The 13,498-nt window shown below is 40.7% G+C and overlaps 1 protein-coding gene across 2 annotated transcripts in view; it reads right to left on the reverse strand.

Moving 5' to 3' along the window:
* Window positions 1–4,267: 4,267 nt before the first annotated feature.
* Window positions 4,268–13,498, reverse strand: part of LOC129248077 (serine-rich adhesin for platelets-like) — a 63,180-nt gene continuing 53,949 nt past the window's right edge. Inside the window, exons 2-3 of one of the 2 annotated variants that reach the window (XM_054887511.1) lie at window positions 5,065–12,253; window positions 4,268–5,011 (exon numbers count right to left, since the gene is read on the reverse strand). In XM_054887511.1, the coding sequence (XP_054743486.1) occupies window positions 4,871–5,011; window positions 5,065–12,186 (7,263 nt within the window). In that variant the 5' untranslated portion in view covers window positions 12,187–12,253 and the 3' untranslated portion in view covers window positions 4,268–4,870. Of the gene's footprint in view, window positions 12,254–13,498 lie in introns of both variants that reach the window. The other variant, XM_054887510.1, reaches the window with a different exon arrangement.

A 13,498-nucleotide genomic window follows, 5' to 3' on the forward strand; every position in this document is an offset into this window, starting at 1 on the left:
TTTTTATGAGGAGCTTTTTCATGGCATAAATATACTCGGAGGTTTGCCATTGCCTGCCGATGGGCGACCGAAAAATGGTTTTCTTTAATTTTGGTGTTTCAGCGAGATTTGAACGTACATTCTCTCTGTGAATTCCGAATGGTAGTCACGCACCAACCCATTCGAGGAATTTGTCGCTTATTGCATGATAATGAACCATTTCATCGATTCACTCTTGTGACTGATTTTTTGACTAGAAATCGCCTTCTAACCATCAATCATCCGTCACCGTATTTGCCTGATATGGCTCCCTGTGACTTCTACCTATTCGGAAAATCGCATTTGGCAATGAAAGAAAAACGTTTTGCGTCCGCAGAGTCCATCCAAAAGGCTTGCATCGACATCCTGATGAACATTCCGTGCAATTCAATGACTTGAAACACTTTCGAAAAGCTTTTAGATCGCGCAAAACAGTGTATCGAGGCCAGAGGGGACTATTTTGAATAAATAAACTCGAAGTTATCAGAACAAAGCTCCTGTCGTTTCCATTTTAGCTCAGTAGGTTTTTTTTTTGGACTTCACCTTGTTATTACGTCAACTAATCGGCTAAATCCTTCATTTTCGCTGACAGCCCATTAACGGCTTGATGTTGGCCACACCTTTTCATTCAGTACATTGTGAAATTGTGAAGTAGCAAATTTTTGCGATTTCCCCTTTTCAAAAAGTATTCTACAAAATGTAAATTCAGTGTTTTTTATGTGCCACTTTTCACGCAAGAATACAGTTATTTTAAGAAGCTATCGTTAGAAGTGTGAAACACCCAGAATCTAGGCTTGTGAAGTTGCTGCAACGTAACTAATTATTTGTAACAAATACAAAAATGTGTAGAAAATTAATTAAGTTTGCCGTAATTTGCGATTAGCGAAGCATTTGTTTGTCGTACCGGCGAAAAAAGGCGATCGCAATAAACGCTGCACACTTTTGTAACATAAAAAACTTTGTTGCGGCGGTTGGATGTGTGTATGTATGCACGTACGCGTATATGTAAAACGAGTGTATGTGAAAACGGTATGGGCTATTTGTACGCAATTACTCAGTCAGCGTATCGATGCAAAAACACTTTTTTATGATAATTGTTTAACAACTTTAACAACTGAGGTAACCTCACACAGATTTAGAAGAAAAAAAACTGTATTTGCATGCGCATATTTTATATAGTAAATAAGATTTAGCAATGCTGGTGACAGAATGTGACTTTTTCCTATGCATCTAACAAGATTTATATAGCCGTATGTACATACATATTAAAAAAATGAAGTTTTGTACAATGAAAAATTTAACTACAATATTTTAATAAATTTTATTTTTTCCATAATTTTTATTTATGGGTGGCGTGTCCAAGCCGTCAGTTTAATTTTAAGGTAAAAAAATTCCTACCACTAACTATAACTGTATGTAAAGGGTCTTTCAAAAGACGCGCCTATGGATTTTTTTTAATACAAAACATGTAAAAATTTAGATTCTCTCAGGTTTCACTATTTTTATTCAAAATACGGCTCTCAGCAAGGAAATTAGTTCCTCTAGTGAGACATTCTGCAAATTTCCCAGGTCTTCAAAGAAAACATTTGGCAAGGCTTCTTTGAAGTACAGGACAAACACAGGGGGGATGTTATATCGACTCTATTCTGCAGTATTCCTGCAGAAGTCATTGTGAGGTACACCCATTCTATTGACTAGAGTTGCTAATAGTGCAGTGACCCTTTATAACATCTGTGAGGACACTGGTGGTTGATCTGTTGAATCCAAGCAGACATTTTATCCTTTTAATATTCAATTTTGGCCAGTGCGCTTTAGAGACCCTGCAGTTAGTTGTCAAAGACCACGTCAATCGCTGTGTACAAGTTCGTTTGTAGGAATGCTAATGTCCTCTATCATTCACTGAGGGTTCAGCTCAGAGCATTTCCTTGCACACTCAGCCGCTCTCGCATTTCGCTCCACTCCAGAGTGGCTGAGGACCCAACAAACTGTGGTACTGTGTTGTTGGATGAGCGAAAGCGATCTCCTGCATTCTTTAATATATCTTGAATTGATGTGCGCTGAGGCCAGTGCCTTGATCGCTGCTTGACTATCAACCAAAATGGTAAGGTTTGCCGGAGGTAAGTCGATTAGTCTTATCATTTTTTGCTTTGTGTTTGATAGCGCTGATCTTAGCTTGGAAGACGCTACACCGGTCTGGGAGTCAAAAGGAACAGTTTAGAGATAATTGTTCCGAGTACACTACCGATCGAGTGTTATTATCCATCTTTTAGCCGTCAGTATAAATATGGAGACTACTATTATCTGATATGACTCTGGTCTGTTAATCCTTTCGTCGGAACATTGACAGTAACAGCTCTTTCATTTTCATCTTCGAAGAGTAAATAAGTGGCGCCATTTCACCAGAGCAGGACAAAACTGCAATTTGCTCTTGGAATGCATGCATCTGTGTTTCAAGCGGAGGTGTATGCTGTTCAAGAAGCGATGAACTTTGTTGTGGAAAAAAGATGAAGAGGCAGATCTATATGTGTCTGCAGCGATAGCCAAGTTGCGCTCATGGCCTTAGACAGCCCCCCAACCACATCAGGGTTAGTCGAGTCATGTAAATCCAGGCTGAACTATGTTGGTAGACATAATAGCCTGATGTTAACATAGATCCCGGGACACGATGTGTATCGTGGGTAACAAGACCTCTGACTCCTTAGCTAGGATGGGCTCTGAGTCCAACTTCTTTGGCCCCCAGCCCGCTCTGCCGCTCCCTTCTGCAGCCATCAAAGCCACGGTTAGCAAATGGGTTACTATAACCCACAAGCGAACTTGTCAGGCTGAGAGGGGCTGCAGATGGATTAAACCGATGTTACCTGTGAAGAGGAGAATGAGACGGCGAACCACTTCCTGTGCGTCTGCCCCGGCTTCGCTCGAATCTGGTTTGAGGTCTTTGGCACTGATGTGTTAAGAGGCGACCACCTTGGCACCACAAGATCTACTCAGATTTCTTCGGAGATCTGGTAGATTTAAGGAAAATTAAAAGGGAATCCAAAAAGTACATTTTAGTAGATGTGGCCGCCATAGCCGAATGGGTTGGTGCGTGACTACCATTCGGAATTCATAGAGAAAACGTAGGTTCGAATCTCGGTGAAACACCAAAATTAAGAAAAACATTTTTCTAATAGCGGTCGCCCCTTGGCAGGCAATGGCTAACCTTCGAGTGTATTTGAAAAAGCTCCTCATAAAAATATCTGCCGTTCGGAGTCAGCTTGAAACTGTAGGTCCCTCCATTTGTGGAACAACATCAAGACGCAGGCCACAAATAGGAGGAGGAGCTCGGCCCAACACCCAAAAAGGGTGTACGCGCCAATTATGTATGTATGTATGTAATGATTTTTCTGAGATCCTCAATAGAACCAGTTTCTTGTAATTTTTTTACCAACCTCTGAATTGTCGACTCATTCGGCTGGTTATTTCCAGCAAAAAATCACGAATTTTGCGTTATGTTGTTCTTAAAGATCGCCCATTTTAGTATTAAGTTTCAATAATTTCAACGTGTTATTGTTGCATTGCGTAAAATTGTGCATCTCTCTCTAAGTGACAAATGTCAGAGATGCAATAAAAAAGTACCCTCTAGGAATTCTTCACCACTGTCACCTATGCGTCATTTTTGAAAGACCCTTTAATTTTCAAAATTGCATTATGCCTAAATAAGTTTGTATGTAATACCAAAAGCTCAATTTTCCACAAAGCAACGCATTATTTTTCACAATAAACGGTTCTAAATACTAAATACATATAACACATGTACTTGTATATGTATGTATGTATGGTACATATGTATGCATGCAGTTACAAAATATGGGGAAATAACAACTAATGGAAAATGTAATTTTATACCAATGCCATTTGCTTAAAACGCAAAAATCCGATTCCCTAGACGATAATACACGCAGTTCAATATCCATAACAATTAACTTTTTTTCCAATAAAAATAAGCTACACATACATACGTGCCAATAATATAAGTAGATGTATAAATATAAGTAAACAGTCGGAGAGCTGTGCCATTTTTAAATGCACTCAAGCGAACAAAAATATCGATTTTTATCTTTTGTTTTGGTTATGACAATTAAAATATTATACCAAAAAAATATATATATTAAAAATATTTACAATTAAAAGTAGACTACATTTACAAACAAAAATACTAGCATTTTCCACTACATTAAACAATAAAACAATACAATATTTTGCACTTAACCATACAATATTTTTTTACAGCAGCAGTTAAACCAAACAATGAACTGTGATAAAAAAAATTGCATATACACATTTAAAAATATTTTCGTAGGACTTTTACTTTATGAGATTCTTCGTACAATACAAGATTTCCAATGGCAAACAAAAGGTGTGCAAATGTGTGTATGTGTGTTTGTATGTAAGTTGTTTATATAAGTTTATTCTCTGTGTCTTTTACTAGTAGGAAAGGAAACATTGAAAATGTGCCGGCACGTGGGATTTAAATATTTTAATTACGAAACTATGCCATAAAAACAAGCTGATATGCGCGCGCCGTGCCTAGGTCTTGTGTACAAGTAAGATATCGCATTATCACTCTGCATATTTATGGCTTACATAGCGCGCGTGAAATATGTAAGTATGTATGATAGTATGTACGGGGTATACAAAAAATGTATTCGAAACCTTAAGGCAGTACTCCCAAAAGTCAGAACTAAAATTTGCATTCTCGTTCGTCACCCCTTCGTGTTCGGACCCATTTCATTTGTTCCAATAGTTAGGCCATACATTAGAAAATCGCTAATGTACTCAGGCTTGGGCTCTGAATAGCCGTTCAGTTACATGCCTACTTATTCGCCTGTTCACCTTCTACTCCGTCACATACATATGGACCTTTCTTAACTCGCGCTCCCTGAACCTGGCTATCAGGCATTGCAATATCCAACGGTGTATATATTTCTTTAATATACGATTGCCATGATGGGGCCTAAAATTTACTCTTTTCAACACATATTTTTCACGCAAACTATTGTACAATACCTGTCGCTTGAGGCGCCTATGATTGTGTGAGACGATTTCTTCGTGATGTATGGCGGGAAAATCGAATTGTGTATCACTAAGTGAATCAACGGTTATGGACTGTTCGTTAGCGGTCATCATGTCGGCTGCGATAAATTCAGTCGGTAGAGTTTGTGGGTAGGTAGTGTAAGAAATCTCCGTTTCAACGCTTGTATTCTCTGCCATACCCCCGTCTATGTTCACGAAAGGTCCAAGGAAATCTGTCGTTTCTATAGTCCCTGCCACTTCTTGTTGAGGGCTTTCTAATTGCATGACTTCTTTAAATGGTTCGCCCGTCTCATCGCCGCTTTCCACAATATTATCTATACTCTCGTACACGGCCATAGGCGTATCGGTTGGCTGCGCTTGCGCATGCGCCACAACGCTCAGCACATTTTCATTCATATCACATTGCAAAACATATAAATCACTATCGTTAACTAAAATTTCTTCTAGATTAATTAGTACTACATCTTGAGCTTCTTTCTCTTCCATATCGCCATCTTCGAGATCTGAAGGGACTCCAGATTGTCGAAACATTTCCGCTAAAGCTTCTTCAACGCTCAATTCGCGCTCCAGTGTTTCTGGAACGTTTTGGTTTGTGTTGGTGGTGGCGCTAATTTCAAAGGAACTACTTAAGGCAATTTTACAAAGGTCACTTAGCTTTGGTATTTTACTATTTAACTCGTCCTCAGTTCGGTTAATCATTGAATGATCTTCAATGGTATTTTCTCTCTCCAAAAAGTCAAACACTAGTTTCTTTAAACTCGGCACTTCACTCTCACCACTAATTAAATATTTGGTTTGCGATTTATTCTCTTCTTCTTCTTCTTCCAATTTATGCTCCAAACATTCGATTTCATATGACTTATAACATCCTACGACCCCGCTCGTTGCATTCACCACTTCGAAATCAACGCTGTCAGACATTCTCGCAGGCATTGTAACGGTTGATTCACCACCAATCAATAGAATGCTATCCTTAGCTTGCAATGACTTGCCAACTTTAACAGGCGCTCGCATGGACTCAGCTTCTTCATGCTCCGAAATTTGTGCATCATCGTTGGCAGGCGCTACTGCATAATTTTCTTGCAATGACTTGCCAACTTTAACAGGCGCTCGCATGGACTCAGCTGTTTCATGCTCCGAAGTTTGTGCATCATCGTTGGCATGTGCTACTTCATGATTTTCTAAATTTTCTTGAACGTCCTTGTTTGTTACCACCTCATCATGCACATCACTATCGCTTTCTAATATTTCTTTCAAGGTCTTGATATAGTTTTCCTGAGTATGGGGCTCTGCTTCAGTCTTTTTCTCTATTTCCGTGGCTTGTAGATTGCGCGGTTCATCTGTTTGATGCTGGGAGAGTTCTTTTTCTAACTCCTTCATTTCATCGAAATCGCTATGTGCCGTTGTCGTACTACTTTGCGTATCCTCATCAGAGGAGGAGCTGGAGGAGGATGACGACGACGTAACTGATCTATGATCAGAAGATGAAGTGGATGCATCTGAATTACACGATGAGTTGCTGTCTGTGGAATCAACATCGAAGTCCGGTGACTTTTTGAAATAATTTTTTGATGAAGCTGTGAAATATTCAGCAGATTTTCTCGCTCCAAACATATCGACACTTTTTCCTCTTTCATATGTATCCAAATCTTGATCTATTAATCTATACCCCTCATTTTGCGCAGTAGTTGATTCACGCAGATCTTTTGTTGGACAATTAATATTTTCAGTTTCGATTGGACTTAAGGAATTCCAATTGCCCTCTTCAGCCGCCGGGCTGCTAATCGCCGGTGTATGGGGAGAATTCAGAGAATTCATATCTTCTTCAATTTGGTGTATCGCAGTTTCCTTATCGTTGGATGAAAATGTCGGAGCAACAACTTTGGAATCACCAATTTCTATCTTTGTTTCAGCTGTAGTCTTAGTCGCCGTCGTGGTAATTGCGTCTGAGTTTACAGCAAATTCTTTGCGTATGTCCACTGAGAAGCTATTCACATTTTCTTCGGTTTGGTTTACAGAAGTCTCCTCAAATTTGGTTGCGCATGCTAGGTTGTCTATTTTAGCATCCACATCTTCAATTCTCTCAATAGTCTCTTTAGACGCTGGGCTATTAAACGTTTCAGAATATACAGAAAATTGCTCAACTAGATCATCAGCGCACAAATTCGAGCTTTCTTCGATAAGACTAGCCCGATTTTCCTCAGTTTTATTCGAATATCTGCATGCCGTTGTTTCAGTTACTTCGCTTTCAACGTTTTCAACTCCACTATTTTGTTGCTCCAGTATTTCTATTATTTTTGGAGATGAGTTTGAGTTGCCAAGCGGCACGTCGTCGTTTATTGATGTGACTATCACATTTTTAATTCCATCATGAACTTCATTTACCGTTCGAATATCTTGATCACGCGCTGCTGGTGAATTCGCTGAAATTTCCGTTTCTGTGTGCGTCATTTCACCAAAATCATCAACATCCTGATCAAGTACGCGCTCTGCGATTAACTGTTGTGCAGAACTTTTGTCTTCGATATCGCTTAAGTTGTTATCTCGTTTTATATTTGGTACAAAATTAGCAGTTATTTTAGTTTCCGCACCATCATCTTCAAATACATATGCTGACATATTATTGGAAACATCTAACAAATTCGTTTGTCTATCACTTGTTTCAGCCGCCGACTGCATTTCCAGCATATTTGGCCAAGCTTTGTTTACTTCAATGTCTCCTTTCACATCAATGAAATCGGAATCAGCGCTTGGCCTTTGACGTTCTTCCGCAGATTGGACATTTTCAGCTTGCTTGGCAGTCTCAATTTCTCCCTCATTCCTGTTGTCTTTGTTGTTAAGTTCAATCTGGGCTTCTTCCTCAACTGCACCTAGCACATTTTCATCAAAAATATCTTTCACAACTGATGAGCGAGATTCTCCTACATTCTCAATCTCTTCAGTTTGGTTTGAAAGTTTAATATCGGCTTTTTCTTCCAGCACTTCAAGCGGAATACCACTTTGATTTTTCGGAGTTGTATTCATAATTTCGTGCTCAACAAATCCCTGCTTAAATGCTGCACCGTTTAAAAGTTTAATTTGAAATATTTCGGAATTGACGAAACATACACAAATACATTTCAGACTTTTGGGATTGAAAAATTTTGAGTCAGGTTTCACTTCACCGGACAATTGCTGCACGCTGTTTCCCTTGTTTGATGGTAAATGGGTTTTCAACCGAGTGGCAATTTGTTGTTGTATCAGTGTGGTTGTATACAGTCGTTGAAGTCTGGTGGTATGATGACGGCGTAAAGAGCGTAAGGTCCTTTGGTAGAATGTATAGGTTCTTGGTTTTCGCGGCTTTATGGCTTTCAGCAAAATTTTCTTTTCCTTTCTTTTTTTACAGCGTTTTGTATAGTTTATGGGAAAATTCTTACATTTGTCTATGATCTGTGCATGCTCATGTACTTTACTTTTCTCGTCATCTTTCGCTGACTCAGAATATTTTCGTTTGCGTTTATAGAATTTTGAAAAACATTTAATTTTTTGTGCTATTTCAAGATCGCTTTGCAAACTTTGATTGGCAGATGTTTTGTTCGTGCCATTTGAGAGTTCTTCGTCGCTCATTTTAGTAATATTGGTGGCATTTTCTGCATCCGTTGTTGCTTCATTCGGCGTATTTGGTAGGATACTTGCATCAAATACAGCACTATTGCTCTCATTGCTGCAAGCTGCCTTAAAGTCGAACTCGCTTCCGATTTTATTTATAAATGTTTCATATTCTTTCTCAAATGTAGAGCCATTTGAACTTGTTGTGTTGTCGCTCTCCATACCTCTATCATATAAACTATCTAGTTTAGCTTGGACGGCTGATAAGTTAAGCTCACTTTTGTAGACTGAGGAGATGAGCGTTTCTTCCACTCGCTCCTTTGTCAGGTTACTCGGTGAAATATGTACGAGTGCACAGTTTTCCATTGTTTTGCGACTTTCCAACTCATTTGTTGCATTCTCGATGACTTTTTCGAACGTTCCTTCTGGTTCTGTCATTTCCAGCGTTTCATTTTCGGTTCTCATTATAACACTACCTGTGCGTATGGGTGCCATGCCCGGTGTTTTTCCTGATAGCTTCATCTTTTTGCTTTCGAGTTCATCAAGTTCTTTTTCAACATCGAAACTATCGTAGGTAGCATCCCTAATGTCTGTTTTCACATTGAAGTCGTTCGACTTTGTCGCGCTGGCCAACGTTGGCCCCGCACCATTTGACTTTTCTATATCGATTATAATATCAGGCAAGTTTATGCTTGCATACTGAGTTGTCTCCATGCCCAATGAGCTGTCATTAGTGAGGCCAACTTGTGCCTTTGGACGTGTATTAAATGTTTCCTTGTATTCTAAATTAGTTTCTACCAACGGTTGTGGTAGTGTTCGATATGTTTCCGCGGCATCGCTGCCATAAGCAGCTGATGGCTTGACTGCGATCGGCAGTTCTTGCGCGCAAGGCATTTTATTTGCCACCTCAGCGCGGCTAACACTGTCATCCACGTTCATAGCTTGCCCCACCACCTGCGGCGACTCATTCTCAGCAAACTTTCGCTCATCTGTGCAGCCATAATCTTCCTCATCTTCATTCCAAGTGCTGAGGAAATCACGTAAACTTGAGTAAGTCTTGGTGGTGGGTGTTACTGCGATGCCAGTCTTTTCTATGTTCTCTTCCGTCCCAGCTTTGCTATACATGCTTACGTCGTTCGGGTGCATCTCGCTGTCCAGGCCAAAGTTGTTGTCAAAGTGATTCATATTTGTAGCCATGTGCTCATCTAAGTTCGTCAGCGTCGTCTCAGCCATAAAACAATCATCACTTATCGTTGCTGATGATCTGCGAAAGTCAATTAGTGAACTTTTCGCAGTATTCGACTGCGTGTAGGGCGGTGGCAAATTTCGCAGATGGTCAACGCGTTGTACTAAGCTTTCACGCGGCTGTTGAAGCAGCGCCGGCGCTTGAATTGGACTCACATAAGTGTCGTAGCTTGTCTGCATGTTGAGATCGTTGTAGTAAGCAGTTGGATGGATGTCACTATGTGGACCTGTTGTAATATTTGGATTGAGCGGCTGATGTGAAACTACGGCAGCTGGTGTCACAGAGTTTGAGTATTGCTGATTGTGTGCAACACTCGCTGGGTAGGAATGATAATTCATATTTGAGGTATCGTAGGTGGGTGTTGCAGCATAGAGATCATTCGTATTGACCTTGCTCTTGCTGGCATGCCCATAGTCAAGCACGCCATACTTTCCTGTCGAATTATTGTTGTTGCTGCCAGCAGTTGTGCCCGTAGTGCCATACGGAGTGGTTTGCGCGTGTGGATTGTAGGCATTGGGAAGAAAGTGAGGATGATGTGCAGTGCGCGCATAATAGCAATTCTGTTGCTGATATGGTTGTGGGCAACAATTTTGGCGAGCAGCAACTGGAGCTGCGGAAGGCGGGTAGGGATGATGATATGCGAGGGAAGGATGCGTAGGTGGTGCTATTGCGGTTGGAATGCCGCTTGGAGGTAGTGGTGCATGGTGCGAGTATGGATGTGGCAAACGATCGGCTAGTCCGGCTACAAGGTGTGGTGAGGCATGCGAGGAATTCGGCCAGACGCTACGTCCAGCCGCGTTCGTCGCCATATACTGTTGGTGAGGGTTGTAATAAGAATTATACTTATCATATTTGTTGCTATATTTCTCAGGTGTGTAATACATATCACGATTTGCGGCGACGGTGGCGTTTGCCGCTACGTAGCTGGCATTTGTGGGTGGTATAGCAGCAGTTGGTATGCCATTGGCAGGCGGTGGTAGAGAACGACAATTTCCGTTAGCATAATCCATGCTCCAGTGCCACGACGAAGATGCGGATGTCTTACGGTATGCGTCATTGGGAATTTCAGCGGCGTACTGCGGTGGGATGGTTGAAGGTGCGGGTGGCGTCGCCGTGAACGTGACTGCATTATACGCCACTGCTGATAGGTTTGCGGGTTGTGTGGAAGTATAGTACGGAGACGGTGTTGCTGTGGTCACTGCAGTGTAAATATATTTATCGTACTTATCAATATAAGGAGAGCCACTGCTACTACTGCTACTGCTATTGGTATTTGTGGCGCTGCCGATGGTGCCGTAATGCACGCCCAGACGTTGCTGTGGCACGCGTGCACTCGGGACTGCAGGTAATGGTTTCATTTGCGCCGAACTCGTGCCATACGCAACCTCTTGTGGCGTCTCTCCACCGACGTGATATTGCGTAAAATTTTGCGCATAAGTCGGTGAGTTGGTAGCATCCATCGGTTGATTACTATAATTAATATAATCGATGATGTGGTTTGGCAATTTTATGGGTAATTTGTTTTTGTAAGGATCCACATAGGCGGCTGAGCCACTAGTTTGCAACGGCTGTGCGTAGAATGGTGTGGCGGTGGCTTGTGGTTTTGCGGACGTGCTTGTTTCACCATTACGTTTTTGATTATTCGGACTGCTTTCGGTGCTGCTGCTACTATTAAAAACTTTGCTATTGTTGTTGTTGGCAGTTTGGCTGTTTGTTTGCATTGCCGTCTGCGTGGGCAGCTTGCTTGGCTTTTCCAAGGTGGTGTAGATTGCCGTTGTATGCCGCATGCCCAGCAAATTGCGTTCGGCACCAGTAGACTGCGGATAGCTATCGCCACCTCCCAAGTACGCATACGAGTCATAGTTGCTGTTATATTGCGATGCTGAAGGCACCTGCAATTGTTCCGCCAATTGATATGAATGTGTTTGATGATGGTACTGTTGATGTGGCGGATGATGATGAAGTTGTGGCTGTTGTTGGTGTTGTTGATGTTGAAAAGTTTCATTATAGTACGGCGTTACAGCAGCTATTGTGGCCACTGGTGTCGGCTCGACCATGCCCACAGGTGTGGTGGAATGCGTATCCGAATACTGACTGCCAGCTGATGCCGGATTGGTGGGGGTGGTGGTGGCGCTCGCATAACCACTACTGTTGCTACTACTGCTGCTGCTGCCACAACTCATATTAGTGTTGCTATTGCTGTTGCTGGCAACCGCACTAAGTGGCATAGCGGTAATACATTCAACCGTAGTAGCGTCCATGTCGGCCTGGTCCTGTGGCCACTTCTGCGTTTATAAAAAAGCCAACTTTCGGATTTCGATGGCGAAACTGTAAATACAATTAATGTGGTTGTGTGAGTGAATGGCATACAAATAAAATTAAATAAGTTTGAAAAACGCACACAATTTCATAGCAAACAGTTTATAGCTTAGAAAATCTGTGGCAAAACTCACGTGAAAATATTAAAAATATTTAGCCAATAATCCGTAATAATACGAAATATTTATATAGAAATTATCGCTTAACTAAATAATGCGCTTATGGTTTCCTTGTTTTCACTTTGCTTTTCTATAACCAAATGTGCGTAAATTTTCATGAAAAACCCTTAAACATATGCACTACAGAGGTACATATATTGGGAAAAATACAAACGAAATGAAAGTTCGCTGTAGTGAACTGGAACATTTATAGTCACACGCCAATGTCCCTGCGATAAGTATGTAGACAGATTATCTGCCGTCATTTACTAAAATGTTCATTAAATATTAACGATTAACTGTCATTTTTGTTGGTCAGCTCGGCCGCCGACCTACATACATACATACATACAAATGCATGTATGTATGTTTAATGACCTATACACAGGTGTTCGACAGCGTTATGGTTTCAATTGGGTTCTACACACACACACACACAACCTCAAATGCTTTTCGATGCCACTGTTTTAAGTGCCCTACCAATGCTTGAACAACGGGCCAGCACCCCCTTTTGTTGTGGTAACGACACGGGACACAACAAACCAAATAATACCAGCTAGCCAATAGAAATGTCTAACATTGACCGAAAAAATTTTTCAAAATGCGGTTTTCGAATACAAAATATTGCACGTGAACTACTAAAAAGTCGAAATTCTAATCCAAAAAAATCTCGAAAGAAGCATTGAAATTGCATTTTAATTGCATTTATAAGTCATGAACTGTGCACCACATACGAGTATTGATGAATATTTTTTAAATGAAAATTTACAAATTTTTAAATATTTTATACAAACTTCGAAACATTGCTTTATATGCTTCTTGATGTAGGTAGTCTTGCTTAATTGAAAATAAATCGAAATGCATTTGTTAAGGGGTTATAAACAGTTAGAAGGCCGAAGAGAACCGAATTTTCGATAATTTTTTCGGAGAAAACTTTTAAATTTATTGATCTAAAAAATTGTACACTCATTATGTTATCTTTTAATTGTATTCGGCCGCCGTGGCCGAATGGGTTGGTGCGTGACTACCATTCGGAATTCAGAGAGAGAAAGGCGGTTCGAATCTCGAAGAAAGAGCAAAATTAAAAGAAAGTTTT

This window comes from Anastrepha obliqua, chromosome 5, assembly GCF_027943255.1.
Source record: "Anastrepha obliqua isolate idAnaObli1 chromosome 5, idAnaObli1_1.0, whole genome shotgun sequence".
NCBI classification, from domain to species: domain Eukaryota; kingdom Metazoa; phylum Arthropoda; class Insecta; order Diptera; family Tephritidae; genus Anastrepha; species Anastrepha obliqua.